Source organism: Lactuca virosa, chromosome 8 (genome assembly GCF_052849685.1).
Source record: "Lactuca virosa cultivar CGN04683 chromosome 8, Lactuca_virosa_CGN04683_v6, whole genome shotgun sequence".
Classification (NCBI taxonomy): Eukaryota; Viridiplantae; Streptophyta; class Magnoliopsida; order Asterales; family Asteraceae; genus Lactuca; species Lactuca virosa.
The window spans coordinates 92,475,549-92,489,372 of record NC_136433.1 but is presented as its reverse complement, the minus strand read 5'-3'; the positions used below and the strand labels follow the sequence as shown (position 1 = coordinate 92,489,372).

At 36.9% G+C, this 13,824-nt stretch overlaps 2 protein-coding genes across 2 annotated transcripts; both read right to left on the bottom strand.

Moving 5' to 3' along the window:
* Positions 1 to 7,488: 7,488 nt before the first annotated feature.
* Positions 7,489 to 8,046, bottom strand: LOC145132837 (glutaredoxin-C11-like). The gene has a single exon (XM_079067775.1). The coding sequence runs from the start codon at positions 7,957 to 7,959 to the stop codon at positions 7,660 to 7,662; it is 300 nt and encodes a 99-aa protein (XP_078923901.1). The 5' UTR covers positions 7,960 to 8,046; the 3' UTR covers positions 7,489 to 7,659.
* Positions 8,047 to 10,160: 2,114 nt separating this feature from the next.
* On the bottom strand, positions 10,161 to 10,859 carry LOC145130633 (secreted RxLR effector protein 161-like). The gene has a single exon (XM_079065405.1). It carries the CDS (start codon positions 10,857 to 10,859, stop codon positions 10,161 to 10,163), a length of 699 nt encoding a protein of 232 aa, XP_078921531.1.
* Between the last annotated feature and the right edge of the window lie 2,965 nt (positions 10,860 to 13,824).

The window sequence follows — 13,824 nt, the reverse complement described above, 5'->3', positions numbered from 1 at the left end:
TGAAATGTCTCATTTCACCACATAGATAGCATACTGGACTTATTCCAGCATTGGGAGTTGAAGTGATGTATTGGGCTGGAGTCCTATAGTGGTTGTCGGTGTGCCCTTTCTTCTTGCACCTATTGTAATACATCTCCTGGCAAGTTCCGTAATGGTGGTAGTTGCACTTTTTACAGTTTGGGAGGTTTCCTAAATATGGTGTTGTCTGTGTTGAGGTAGTAGGGCCAGTAGGGGTAGGGATTGCTACAGCTTGTTGCCTTTTGGCGGGTCCTTGAGTTGAGCTGCCCCTTCTCTTGTTCTAGGGCCTTCGTTTCATGTTCTTAGGTTTGTGAGTTGGGGTGTTCTTGCAGATAGTCGTTCGTGGACGCCTTTGATTGTTACTATGATTGGGATTGCCGACACCCTTTCCTTCTCTGTTTGTATCGTTAGTGTTGAATTGTGCCATGACGACTGTTACGGCGGCTGTGACCGCGGCTTGAAAAGTGGCAGAGTCTATCTGTAGAATTTGCGTTTCGTTGGTTGACTGGTTATTTCCATGTGAAGACATGATTCTATTACATAATGTGAAACGGGTTCATAAATAAATATGGTTGTTGCTAGTTGTACTCTATCTATTTATTTATACATATAAATTTTTCGTTTTGCTGAATAATTCTCAATGTTTCGACTTACATCCCTATGATGTATTTTAGGTAGAGGGTAGAAATAGCTATTACATCAAAGTAAGTTTAGCAAAATGGAATGTAGGTGTCAAAACCTTAAGTTGGATCGGGTTTTATAGGTTTTGAAATGGCGTATCTCACTTGATTTTATTGTTTATTAGTTGCGGTCAAAGACGTGATAAACCTAACATATAGTGTGAGTAGTGTAGCTCGTTGAATTATTTCAGTTTATTAAATATTAGTGTGACGCATAAGGTGCTCTGTCACCTCTCACTTCTCGCGAGTGGTTTCCTCTGTTCTCTGTTCTGCTGTGATCACCTTAGTTTCAGCTGTAAAAATTTGTTGTCCTATAGTGGCTATCTCTTTCTCTAAAGGGTGTAGGTGATTCGTATTGTTTTCCTGATCTATTTGTAGGCATGGTATCCATATGGTGTTCTTATTTTCCGTAAGTATATTGTATATTCGTTCCATCATGCTTCGGGTGTAAACACTGATTTTCATTACTTCGTGATGGAGAGTCTGAACTTGAATGTTCTTGTGAGGCTCTCTTGTCTATTCCTGGTAAGGTTCATTAATTGAACTTCTCAGCTCCTTTCTCTTCATATGATTCCTTGCTGGAATCCTCTACATGAACCTCTCCTGGTTTTTCTTCGACTCTTCAGTTGCAATGAGGTTGTGGTGTATGTGTATGTTATTTGTACGGGAATAAGGGTATCTAAAGAATATTAAAAAAATTTATGGTGATCCTTACTGGGTCCTTCTATGATCACGTAGTGTATACAAATTATATATAACCAAGATCAAATAGACATGCAAATAAGTGATCCTACTCTAAGTCCACAACCAAACAAGGAACAGGAAGTAGAGCAAAGATCACAAATTCTATGTCTATAAAATCTCAATTATTTATAACCTGGGAGCCTACACTCCGCAATCATAGACTTGCCAGCACGGGTCTTTTAATTTTCACATAAGCTAGTTATAGTACCTAAAATACCCCTATAGTATTTTAATTATATGTTTGACTTTAGAGCTTCTTGGTATATGAAGTTGATAAGTTTTTAGACTTGTTGTTATTGTATAGTATCATAAAATACTCCTATAGTATTTTAAGCTTCATGTTTGGTTCTAGTATTCCTTTGTGTAAAGAGTTGGTAAGTTTTAGACTTGTTGCTACCTCAAATAAATATAGTTGATCAGACTATATTTATCCCAGATATGATTACATAACTGTCTAGGTTTGACTGTAGTGTCCAAAATCCAAATACTTTTGTTTTATTCTTCTTATGATACTTGTTCTAGTATATATATATATATATATATATATATATATATATATATATATATAAGCACGTATGTGTACTTCTCATAAAAATATACTTAAATTTTAAAAGTATACTTTTAGTTAGAGCACTTCGGCCCCATTGTATTTATAGTTGTATATCTTTTATGGGTTGATATACTTAGTTCACTATAAACAATGCTCTGATACCAATCTGTCACACCCTCAAACCGGAACGGCGGAAACATTCGGGGGCGGAGGACGTCATGTATAGTATCACAACAACTATATAATAGTAATCAAAGCAACAACAACCATTGTATTAATAATATAAAGTTTACATTGTGTTCAAAACATTGTTTGATTTACATTAAAACTATAGCAAAAGATAAGACGTAATTCAACTATGCTCCGTCTTCACAACGCCTGAGAGGGTACCTATCTACTTTTTTCCTGAGAATACAAATGATTTTGAAAGTGTACCAACATTTAAGTTGGTGAGTTCATAAGTATTTTTGATGTAGAAAGTATATCCTTTGTTCTTTGGAAAATGTTACTGTGGTCCTCCAGAAAATCCTATCTTTTCTTATTAGTTGAATGGAATGTGGTCTTAGTACCTTAAGACAAAACTTGTATAAGTTTCTTACACTTAAAGAATGATGCTTTGACATTATATAAGTAATCGTATTTGTTTCCAGAAAGTGGGATTGTAAATAATCGTATTTTTCTAGAAAATGGGATTGTAAATAATCGTATTTGTTTCCAGAAAATCCTATATTTTCTATAGAGATGAGTTGTGGTCTTTAATGTTCCAAGATCGAAAGATGTAAGTATAAATGACATACTTAGTTTGATAACGTGTAGTTTTAAAATTAAGTAAAACTAGTTGAAGACGTGTTTTCCCTTTAAATAATGATGTTTATCCTGGAAAATCCTGTATTTTCCATGAGTTGAGTTGCAGTTTAATATGATCCAAGACCGAAAAGTACAAGTATTTTCAATACTTAAAATAGTTATAATTAGTTTTATTTATATAGAAAACTATTTAAAAATATGTGTTTTCACGTAAAAATCCACGTATTATCGTTTATCATGTGAGTTTTCATAACCGTGCTAACGAATGATTGCCTGCCGCGACGTTCTTCAAGAGTTGTACTGTCTGATATTTGTCACCCATAACCTGCCGGTTGTGTTGTAGCTAACAGCCAGGGCGCGGGGTCATCAATCCTGTATAGATCTATACACAAGTATCACACCTCCGGAAGGAGACTCGGGTTATAAAACAGGACTTGCTGATATACCTTGGTAGGTACGACGCAGACATTGACTCACAAATTTCCAACGAGTTTACGTGTTTTTGACCTGTAAGTCCTCGTGTGTGTGATTGTTACCCTTTTTTTGTTGTGTTTATAAAATATAAAAGTAACCGTATTTTTGTATAATCGTTTCTTTGCCCTGAAAGTGTGGAATAATGTGAATGTTCCCCAAACTATACCTATTATAGTTTAAAATTTATGTTTATATGAGAATGAAAAACCGTTGTATTGTAACATAATTTGCATGTAAATATTTATAAAGTTGGTAATAACGTTGTTTCTTATATTTAATAATATTACGTAAAATGCATATAAAAGATAAGAAAGCCTGAATAATGGTTTGTGTTATTATTCCGTTGAAAATGATAATTGTTTCGTTTGAACGTGTTTTGCACATATCCGTTTGTAAATTTAGTAATAACATTGTTCCGTATGTTTGATATTTCTACGTAAAGATACTTTAATGTAATAAAATATATAACAATAATTTGTATATTCACACAAGTTTCTTTGTGTTTTACTTGTTTCCCCCCCCCCCTAAAACATAGAAAAAGTTATAAAAAGTGTAGGGGTATGAACTCACCTTATGTGTGTTTTTGGCTAGATATCGAGATGAAAGCGGTGACCTTCTATTTAGAATACGTAACGGTAGTCGTATCCTAATGTTTTAAACACATATTAATGTGTGGTTAAGATGTTAATAATCATAAGATGGTTTTGAAAACACTAGGATCTTATATGAAACTTACCAAAGCTTATAATCAACTTGAAGCAAAGTTTCCTGGAGTAGTTGAAGCTTGCAAATGAAAGGAATTGAGTTTGATATTTGAGAGAGAATGGGGAATGTTTTCGTATGCTGGAAGTGTAAATGAAGTATGGTCTCTATTTGTTTACTTAAATAGGAAGGAAGATAGGAGGTGGGGTGATGTTTTCGTTGGTAACTGAACCATATCTCATTGGGAAGTCAAATGAAGATAAGATATCAAGATATTTAGGGAGTTTTCGGATGAAACTATGTAAATAAAGGGGGTTTTCGGATTAGGCATGTTCTAGTAACGAGTTTTCGGATTCTAAGTCTAAGAGAAAAGAGATTTCGAATCTTTAATGGGCCCTTAGTGAGTTTTCGGTTCTATCCTATTGGGTTTTCGCCCCTGATGGGCTTTGGATTGTGTTTTCGGATCAAAAGCAAAACGAAAACACCCTTTTGGAACTAATCAAAACCGTAAACACCTTTTGATCTTGATTCCAAATTCGAAAACCACCTTTGAATTGATTTCTTGGGCGAAAACTCTTTTTTTCTAGAACCCCATGGCCGAAAACACATATATGGGGTGTATTTATGGTTTAAACCCTTAGTCTTTCAACTTATGTTCATTTATACTACTCTAAATTAGCTTAGGTTTCAATCCATACTTCTTTGTTAGCAATTTAAACAAGTCCTAAGGCTATAGATGATACAATGCAACAATGATTGAAATGTAGTTTTCACTAGTACTTGGTTAGGGTTTAGACTTTACTAGGTCTAAAATTTCTCAGTTGTGACAGATCCTCAATATGAAATTTTACGAACATATGGATGCCAAGTATTTCCTTATTTACGTGACTACTCCCAACACAAACTTGCACGAAGGAGCATTCTATGTATTTTTATTGGGTACAGTACACAACATAAAGGACATTGATGTCTTGATCCTATTACTTCACGAATTTTTGTCACACGACATGCTCGTTTTAATGAGACGATATTTCCTTTCAGTGGTTCTTCATGTGACACATATATAAGTCCCTTGAAACTTACTACATTTATTTAAGATATTCCATAACCTTCATTATCTCCTCCTATGATGAAGAAAATTGCTCAAGAAGGTAATAAATCCACTTCAGTTCCAAGCATTTGTTCTCTATATAGGCCAACCACTTTCGACCATGACCTAAATTTTGATCCAACCCCTTTAGCTTTTGATCAAAACCATCAGGCACTCACGCTTGATGCAATTCTTGATCATGACTCAGTACTCGACGCTCCCTCCAGTTTTGATCCAGTAATTAACACACAATGAGACCATCATGTTGCTACAAATCAGTCATCACCAGTTTCTAATTTGGGTCATTCGATGATAACAAGGTCAAAGTTTGGTATTTTCAAGCCTAAACATCAAGCTGATTTTTCTTCTCTTACATCTCATTCTCTTTATGTTGCCTTGACTTTCGTTACTGATCCGTGGGGATTCAAAATAGCCACCAAAGATCCTAATGGATGGCCGCCATGCATGAGGAACTCCAAGCCTTACAACAAAATCAAACTTGGACTTTAGTACCATGCCTAAGTTCAAACAATATTGTCGGCTCCAAATGGGTGTATTGCATAAAATATCACTCAGATGGGACCATTTAGAAAGCTCGATTAGTGGCTCAAGGTTACACTCAAATTCTTGGCCTTGATTACTCTCACACATTCAGTCCAGTTGTTAAAGCATCTACTATAAGAATCATTCTATCTCTTGCAGTACTGAATCATTGGGACTTGCACCAACTCGATGTAAAAAATGCTTTCTTGAATGAAACCTTAAAGGAAACAATATTTATGGAACAACCTCCAGGTTTCATAAATTCTCAATTTCCTAATCATGCAGTCGTGCTGACACTTCTCTTTTGATCGTCACCAACACTTCTTGCCTCATGTACTTACTAGTGTATGTTGACGATCTCATTCTTATGGGAAATGTCGAGACTATCATTGCCACTTTTATTTCTCGTTTAAATCAAGAGTTTGCTATTAAAGACCTTGGAGATCTAAACTATTTATTGGGCTTTGAGGTTGCTTACATGGACAATGGTTTTTTCTCACTTAGTCAAAGTATGCTACTGATATTCTAAAAAGAGTTTAGAGCTGACCTTTATGACCTAAGCCGATAAGCACTCCATTACCTCCTCATCCATCTTTCACAATAGATGAATTGCCATACTCAGATCCGGCTCTATATCGTTCCGTAGTTGGGGCGCTTCGGTATTTAACTATCAACATACCGAATCTATCTTATGTTGTTAATCAAGTTTCCCAATTCTTACAAGCCCCAACTATGATCATTTTCGGGTCGTTAAAAGAATTATCCGGTATGTTAAAGGCACAATCTCTTTTGGTCTCACCTATAGTCGGCCTCACCGACTTTCTATACTTTGTTACTCTGATGATGATTGGGCTCATGGCCTAGACACATGTCGCTCTACATATGGCTATTCCATCTACCTGTGTGGCAATCTTGTATCATGGAGTGCCAAGAAACAACCTACTATCTTACTCTTCAGTTGTGAATCTGAATATAGAGCTATGACCAACACTGCTGCTGAGATTGTCTAGATCACTCATCTCTTACGGGAACTACATGCTCCCGATCGTACTACACTTTTTTGTGACAACAAGAACGCATTATTTATGACTCATAATCCTATTTCACATAAACGTGTCAAACATATTGATTTAGAATACCACTTTATCAGGGAGTTTGTCAGTTCAGGCAAACTTTACACAAAGTTTGTTCCAACCAATCTTTAGGTGGCTGATATCTTCACCAAAAGTCTTCCGCGACCTTAGTTTGAATATTTCTGTACCATTCTACGTCTCGGACCGCCACCGGTTCGATTGAAGGAGGGTATTAGCAGATAATTTAAATAATTTATAATTATCAATTATACATCTTTAGTTTATCTCCTATTGTATAGGGTAGTTGTTGTAATTTTCCCTAATATAGTAATTCACCCTTCATTAATCAAATGAGGTTAATTGATTATAATATTTAAATGTGGTTAATTGATTATAATCTTTATATAACGCTACCTGTTACAAAGTTCGCACGCATAAAACAAGATTACTTAAAGATACTTAACATCAAACAACAGGAACAAAAATAGTTTATTAAAAGTAAAATCCACAATTTGGTTAGAACTTTTACTTAATTATGAGACAGAATATTGTTTAACTTATAAAATCTGATACTCAAATAATTGATCATGTACCCCAGTATTAAAAAAAGGAAAACAATCACATTTTCCATCAACAAATAACATATGGCATTATTGAAATATTTCTGTTGATTTAGCTTGTCTTGAACAACGAGAATATTAATAAATCTCATTTGAGGAAAACAACAATTTTTGTTTTTTAAGTGGAGCAAAACCACTACACATTTCTTGTTAGCTTTGGCTTAAAATCTACGAAAGATGCTCGTAATGTAGAAGATGATCATATATATAAAAAGAAGAAACCAAAAGCATTTGCAGTTTGACTCCAACACAACACAGTCAACAAAGCCGACAAAAAGGAACGGCTCCTAGACTTCATTTTTAGTATTCTAACAAATCTTTCAACCTAGTACGTAAAAGGCACACGTGCTGACACGTGCTAGAACCAGATAGCTCGTGCTTCAATGAGCTTCTGTTTTAGCGACCCGTCAACATGAAGAGAAATGACGTCTTTCGCCGAACCTATGTATTTACCGCCTACAAACACCGCAGGGACGGCCGGATTACAGCCCAACCGTCTCAACGCCCACTCCATATCAGCATCATGATCAACTTCATGAATCGCAGGACTTGCACCAAGATCATAAAACAGCGCCTTAATACTATGGCACATACAGCACGAGCTTTTCGTGAAGATAACCGCAGCTTTCTTAGACGCCAAATCTTTCACTCTATCCATTTACAGAAACCGGTTATATATATATGCAGGATTGCTAAATAACTATGGATCGATCGAGGTAAGATATGCTTATGCAACTTTGAAGTTTCACGTCTTTTTATATAGCTAGGGGACACTTAGGGGAAAGAGAGAATCTAAAGGCATTGAAAATTATATGTTAAAGATAAGTTCTTTTCGGATATTTGTATTTGGATAACTGTGGGTTTGATGATTTGTTTGAATACAAGTTGACACATATGGTATATCTTCATGCTGATCACCAAGCCGGTGGAGAATATATTCTTCGGTTTAGTGCATAAATACTGTATCGAGAGGCAAAAAATTGGAGACGTATTCTCTATCAGACATGTAAAAGACGGGAATCATTCTTCAAAACTGTAGAATTATCGGCAATCACAAAGAAGGGTTCAACTAGCAGGCGCTACTACTCCACAGCGAAGAATCTAGCGTTGAAAACTTTAGTTATGGAGATAAAGTAGAATCTATCAGGTATATATAGTAGGTTCGGTTTTAAAACATGGATGACGAGCAATGTTCAAAGAAAGCAACGATGCCGGGTTCCTAAGGATAGATTAATTGGCCAATTGTAATGAGCCAACGATTCTTCTGGATGAACATAATGACTAAAATCAATAAATCATCCGTATTGCATATTATTGTGGTCTTATTAGAAACAAAAGAAAATAAACAACTTTCTTAGTACTTCCAAAATCTATCTCTATGAGACAAATAAACATGTTTTTTAAGTGCCCTAGCTAGAGATTGTGAGTTACATTCTACTACCGTTACCTAAAGAAAAAGAGTTGAGAAGAAAACTTAAAATTTTAAACACCGACTCAAATGGAAAACAATAAATTGAAAGTAAAACCTTCTGCTTACACACCGACTCAAATGGAAAACTTAAAATTTTAAACAAACCCAAACACTTCACACTTGAGCCGCCCCTGGAGTGGATGACAAACATGAAAAACTTGAAAGTCACTGGAACATTTAGAAATATATAAACAAATTATTGAAACATTTAGAAATCTATAAACAAATTCTTTAATTTCAAACTGGTGTGTGTGTGTGTGTGTGTGTGTGTGTGTGTGTGTGTGTGTGTGTGTGTGTGTGTGTGTGTGTGTGTGTGTGTGTGTGTGTGTGTGTGTGTGTGTGTGTGTGTGTGTGTGTGTGTGTGTGGATCTTAAATTCTTAAATCAAAATTTCTTCGACTAAAATATTAAAATATTATTATTTTCTTGATACAACCATCAGTCAATCTATATTTGATGCAATGATGTTGTATTATACTCCTAATAACAATGTATTTGAAACATAAAAACTAAAAATATAAAATTTATTGTTCTTACTTCTTACAATCGACAATCGTGAATCGTCAAATCTCAATCGAGAATTAGAGAATGGACCGAGAAGGAAGAATAAAGAAGTTGTTGATTGCGTTTCAGACTTTCATTCTTTCAGTTAATCAGTTTTGAAGAATCGAGATTGGAGGGACAGGAGCAGAAGACGAGAAGGAAGAAGAACACTGAAATTGAATCGTCGCTAGCCGCTACTCGTTTGATTGTGGTGGTTTGTGCTGCGTAACAAAGTAACAATCTGTACTAGAAATTGGGGGCCCCAATTCTCTTGCTTAGTTTAACGTAAGGTAGAGCCGACCCTAGTTGAGTTTAAAGGAAAACATCTTGCAGAAAGTAATTAATAATGTGCACCGATTCTATATCTTCTATATGTATGTATATTAAAATGAAAATGCCTGGTAAAACTGTTAATCAAGTTCAGAATATATAAACTCAATAAACCAAAATAATTCTTTGATTATTATGAGAAATCACTCAAAACTCACGATGTTTATAATGTCTCTCAATGATCATAACTCGATCTAAAAACAATGTATATATAGACCTACATTCTACCAACTTGTAGAACAAGATTAGGACTCTAAAACCGACTTGCTTAAAATCTCATTCTTACTTGGTCTCCAAGTTCTGCTCGATTTAGGATTCCAACAATCACCCCTGAATCTCTAAGTCATTTTAGAGACGTCTTCGATTCCGATCAAGCTCCGCATTTCCATGAACTTGGTTCGAGCTAGTGGTTTAGAAAGAATGTCTGCCTTTTGTTCTTAACCGGGAATGAACTCCACCTCCACTTGTTCGTTTTCAACACAATTACGAATGAAGTGAAACCTCGTGTGAATGTGTTTACTCCTTCCATGAAAAAACGGGATTCTTCATTAGTTTGATAGCCGACTTGTTATCAACTCTTAGAACCACTTTCTCTTGCGTTTTGTTCTTGATTTCTCCGAGCAAATATTGAAGCCATATTGCTTGAGATGCTGCCGTCGTGGCCACCATGAACTCTGCCTCGCAAGATGATAAAGCAAGAGTATCTTGCTTTTGCGAACACCGTGTTATCGGAGATGGCCCGTAGTAGAAAATGTGACCGGTTGTGCTTTTTCCGTCATCCGGGTCAACATTGTGACTACTATCACTATAACCAATGAGTTGGTTTTGTCCCATCCTCTCGTACTTGATTTTGTATCCCTTTGTTCCTCGTAAGTACCTTAGGATATGTTTGATTGCACCGCCATGTGATTCTCTTGGACTTTGCATGTATCGACTAACAACTACAAGCGCATATGTCATATCGAGTCTTGTTTGCAAGAGATATCTAAGACATCGTACCACCTTTTGATATTGTGTTGGGTCGATTTCGGGTTTATCTTCAGACTTCGACAATTTACTTCCCGGGTCCATGGGAATGTGGGTCGGATTGCAATCATGTAAACCAGCTTCTTTTAGAATGTGTCGAGCATACGCTTCTTGGTTTATAGTAATCCTCGATTCCTCTTGTTTAACTTCAATGCCAAGGTAATAAGTCAATCTTCCAAGATCCGACATCTCAAAGTTCTTGGACATCTCTACTTTGAACCTTTGGATCATGTTCAAATTTGTACCTGTGAGAAATAAATCATCAACATAAATTGCTAAAATCAACAAGTTAGATCCTTCATTTTTCCGGTACACTGATGGTTCTTTCATACACTTTTGAAATTTCATACTTCTTCAAAATCCCATCAAGCTTCGTGTTCCATGCTCGAGGTGCTTGTCTTAGACCATATAGTGCTTTTGTAAGGCGATACACTTTATGCTCGTTGTCTTTCTTTATATAGCCTTCCGATTGCGATACGTAAATGGTTTCTTTCAATTCTCCATGCAATAACGTCGTTTTAACATCTAACTGGTGAAGCTCCCACCCATTAGTAGCGGCTAAGGCTATAAGAAACCGGATAGTTTCAATTCGAGCTACCAGAGCAAATACTTCTTGAAAATCAATACCGGGTTGTTGCATATAACCTTTAGCAACCAACCTTGCCTTGTATTTATTAATGGTGTCGTCTGCATTTTTCTTCAATTTGAACACCCACTTGAGTATAACTGGCTTCACCCCCATAGGCTTGTTCATGAGAGTCCAAGTTTTATTCTTGTTTATCAAATTGATTTCCGCATTCATGGCTTTGACCCGCTCCAATTCTTTCTTCGCCTCTTCAACCGATATCGGCTCGTCATTGGTTGTTAGGAGAAGTTCTTCGAGATTATCACGATCAAGCTCATAATCTTGAAATTGTCTTGGAGGTACTCTTCGTCTCGAGAGCCTTTGGTTTGCAGCTCCTTGTTGAACATTATTATTGACCGGACTTGGTTGTTCATTATCTTGTACTTTCGCTCCGTCTCCAATCTCATGATTTGATTAAATCGGTTCAATCGGATTGTTGTTTACATTGTTTCCTTGATTGTTGTTTGCCTCGTCTTCCAGTTAGTCCCATGGTACTATGAATGTGCCCGATTCTTCATTGTCGATTATTGCTTCTTTAACCCAAACCCACCCTTTGGTTTAATCAAAGATAGCGTCTTTGAATTACAATTATTTGTTGTGTTTTCGGGTTAAATAACCGATAAGCTTTCGTACCCGGATCGGAACCAACATGCACTAGAGGTCTTGATCTTGCATCCAACTTATTTAGATTTACTGGTTCAACTTTTGCATGTGCTGGACACCCAAATATACGAACATTTTCTAAATTCGGTTTTCTTTTATACAGCTTTTCGTATGGAGTTGTATCACCAAGGACTCTTGTGTAAACGCGATTAATTAGATTTGTAGAGTGATTTACCGCTTCTCCCCATAAGTAGTTTGGAACATGCATTGCCTTCATTATACTTCGTGTCATGTCCATAAGTGTTCAGTTTTTTTGTTCCACAATTTCGTTTTGTTGTGCAGAGTATGTAGCGGTAAGGTGGCGTTTGACTCCGTTTTGATCACAAAATGTATTAAACACGAGAGAAGTAAACTCACCTCCTCGATCGCTTCTAAAAAATTTCAAAGACTTTCTGATTTTATTCCCCGCCAAAGCTTTGAATTTTTTGAAGTGTGTAAACGCCTCACTCTTCTCTTTCATGAGATAAATCCACATAACTCGTGAAAATTCATCAATTAGTGTGAAAACATACCGATTTTGACCCTTGACACATAAATCACCGTGAACTAATTACAATGGTCATTTTGCTTTGTATGTCATCATAGTCGGGAATGAATTTCTTGTTTGCTTGCCCACCAAGCAAGATTCACACAATTGATTCTCATGATCAAATTGGGGTAACCATTTAACTAGCGGTGAAGATCCGCGCATTTCAGTTGACTACCGAGGAGGCTCGGGCAGCACCAGATGTCGTGGCTGGTACATGTTTTATCTTTCCTGCTTGATATTGATTTGTATTGCTTATGTGTATATATGTGCTCATGTAATAAGGACCTTTTTGGTCAATGGTATGTCGGATCATGTTCTGTTCGATTCGGGTGCTACCCGATCGTTTGTATCTTTTGCACTTAGCAAGAAGTTTCGGGATGCGCCAGGGATTTTGGATTCCCCGCTTGAGGTTGAGATTGCGGATGACCGCACTGTGAGTGCTACGAGGGAGTATCGGAATTGTGTTCTAAATGTGTTTGGGAGAGGTTTCATGTTGATCTAGTCCCGATACCATTACGAGGGCTGAAGGTGATTGTTGGGATGGACTGGTTGGGGGCCAATGGGGCCATGATTGATTACGAGCGGCAGCTGGTGAGGGTTCGAACCTCTAGTGGGGGAGAACTGGTTATTCGTGGAGAGAGGGCCTCGCAGGGGCCAACCCTCTGTTCAGCTGTGAGGGCTAGGAGACTTCTTCAGCAGGGTTGTTCGGGATTTTTGGCATATATCTCGGATACAAGGGTTGAGACCTCGATGGATTTGGACAGTGTAACGGTTGTACGGGAGTTTCGGGATGTCTTTCCCGAGGAGTTACCTGGAGTGCCTCCGGAGAGGCAAGTAGAGTTTCACATTGATTTGGTGTTGGGTGCCGCTTCGATAGCAAAGGCACCGTACCGGCTAGCTTCGCCCGAGATGCAGGAGCTATCTATGCAGCTTCAGGAGACGCTAGTCTTGAACATCTTTTTCATTGACTCGAAATTGATGTGCCCAAGTCTTACATGCCATCGCGACGTATCTTCACTTAGTCTCGAATGAAGGCAAATGGGTACTCCAATTTTTAATTATATTTTATAAAGGCGGTTTGGAGTTATTTTTACCTTCATTAATAATCACTTATCGACATCTTGAATGGTCAAGTAGTTGTCTTTCATTCGAATATCACACCCGGCTTTGGTTGCTTGTCTGAGACTAATAATATTATTCTTGAGATCCGGTATGTAATAAATCTAAGTCATCAGCCAATTCAAGTTCAAGGAAATGCGGAGCCTGATCAGAATCAAAAACGTCTATAAAATGACTTAGAGATTCGAGGGTGATTGTTTGAATCCTAAGTCGAGTAG

What these genes read in the sequence shown, in the direction of transcription:
- LOC145132837 (XM_079067775.1), bottom strand. Translation starts at nt 7,959, where the DNA reads ATGGATAGAGTGAAAGATTTGGCGTCTAAGAAAGCTGCGGTTATCTTC.
- LOC145130633 (XM_079065405.1), bottom strand. Translation starts at nt 10,859, where the DNA reads ATGTCGGATCTTGGAAGATTGACTTATTACCTTGGCATTGAAGTTAAA.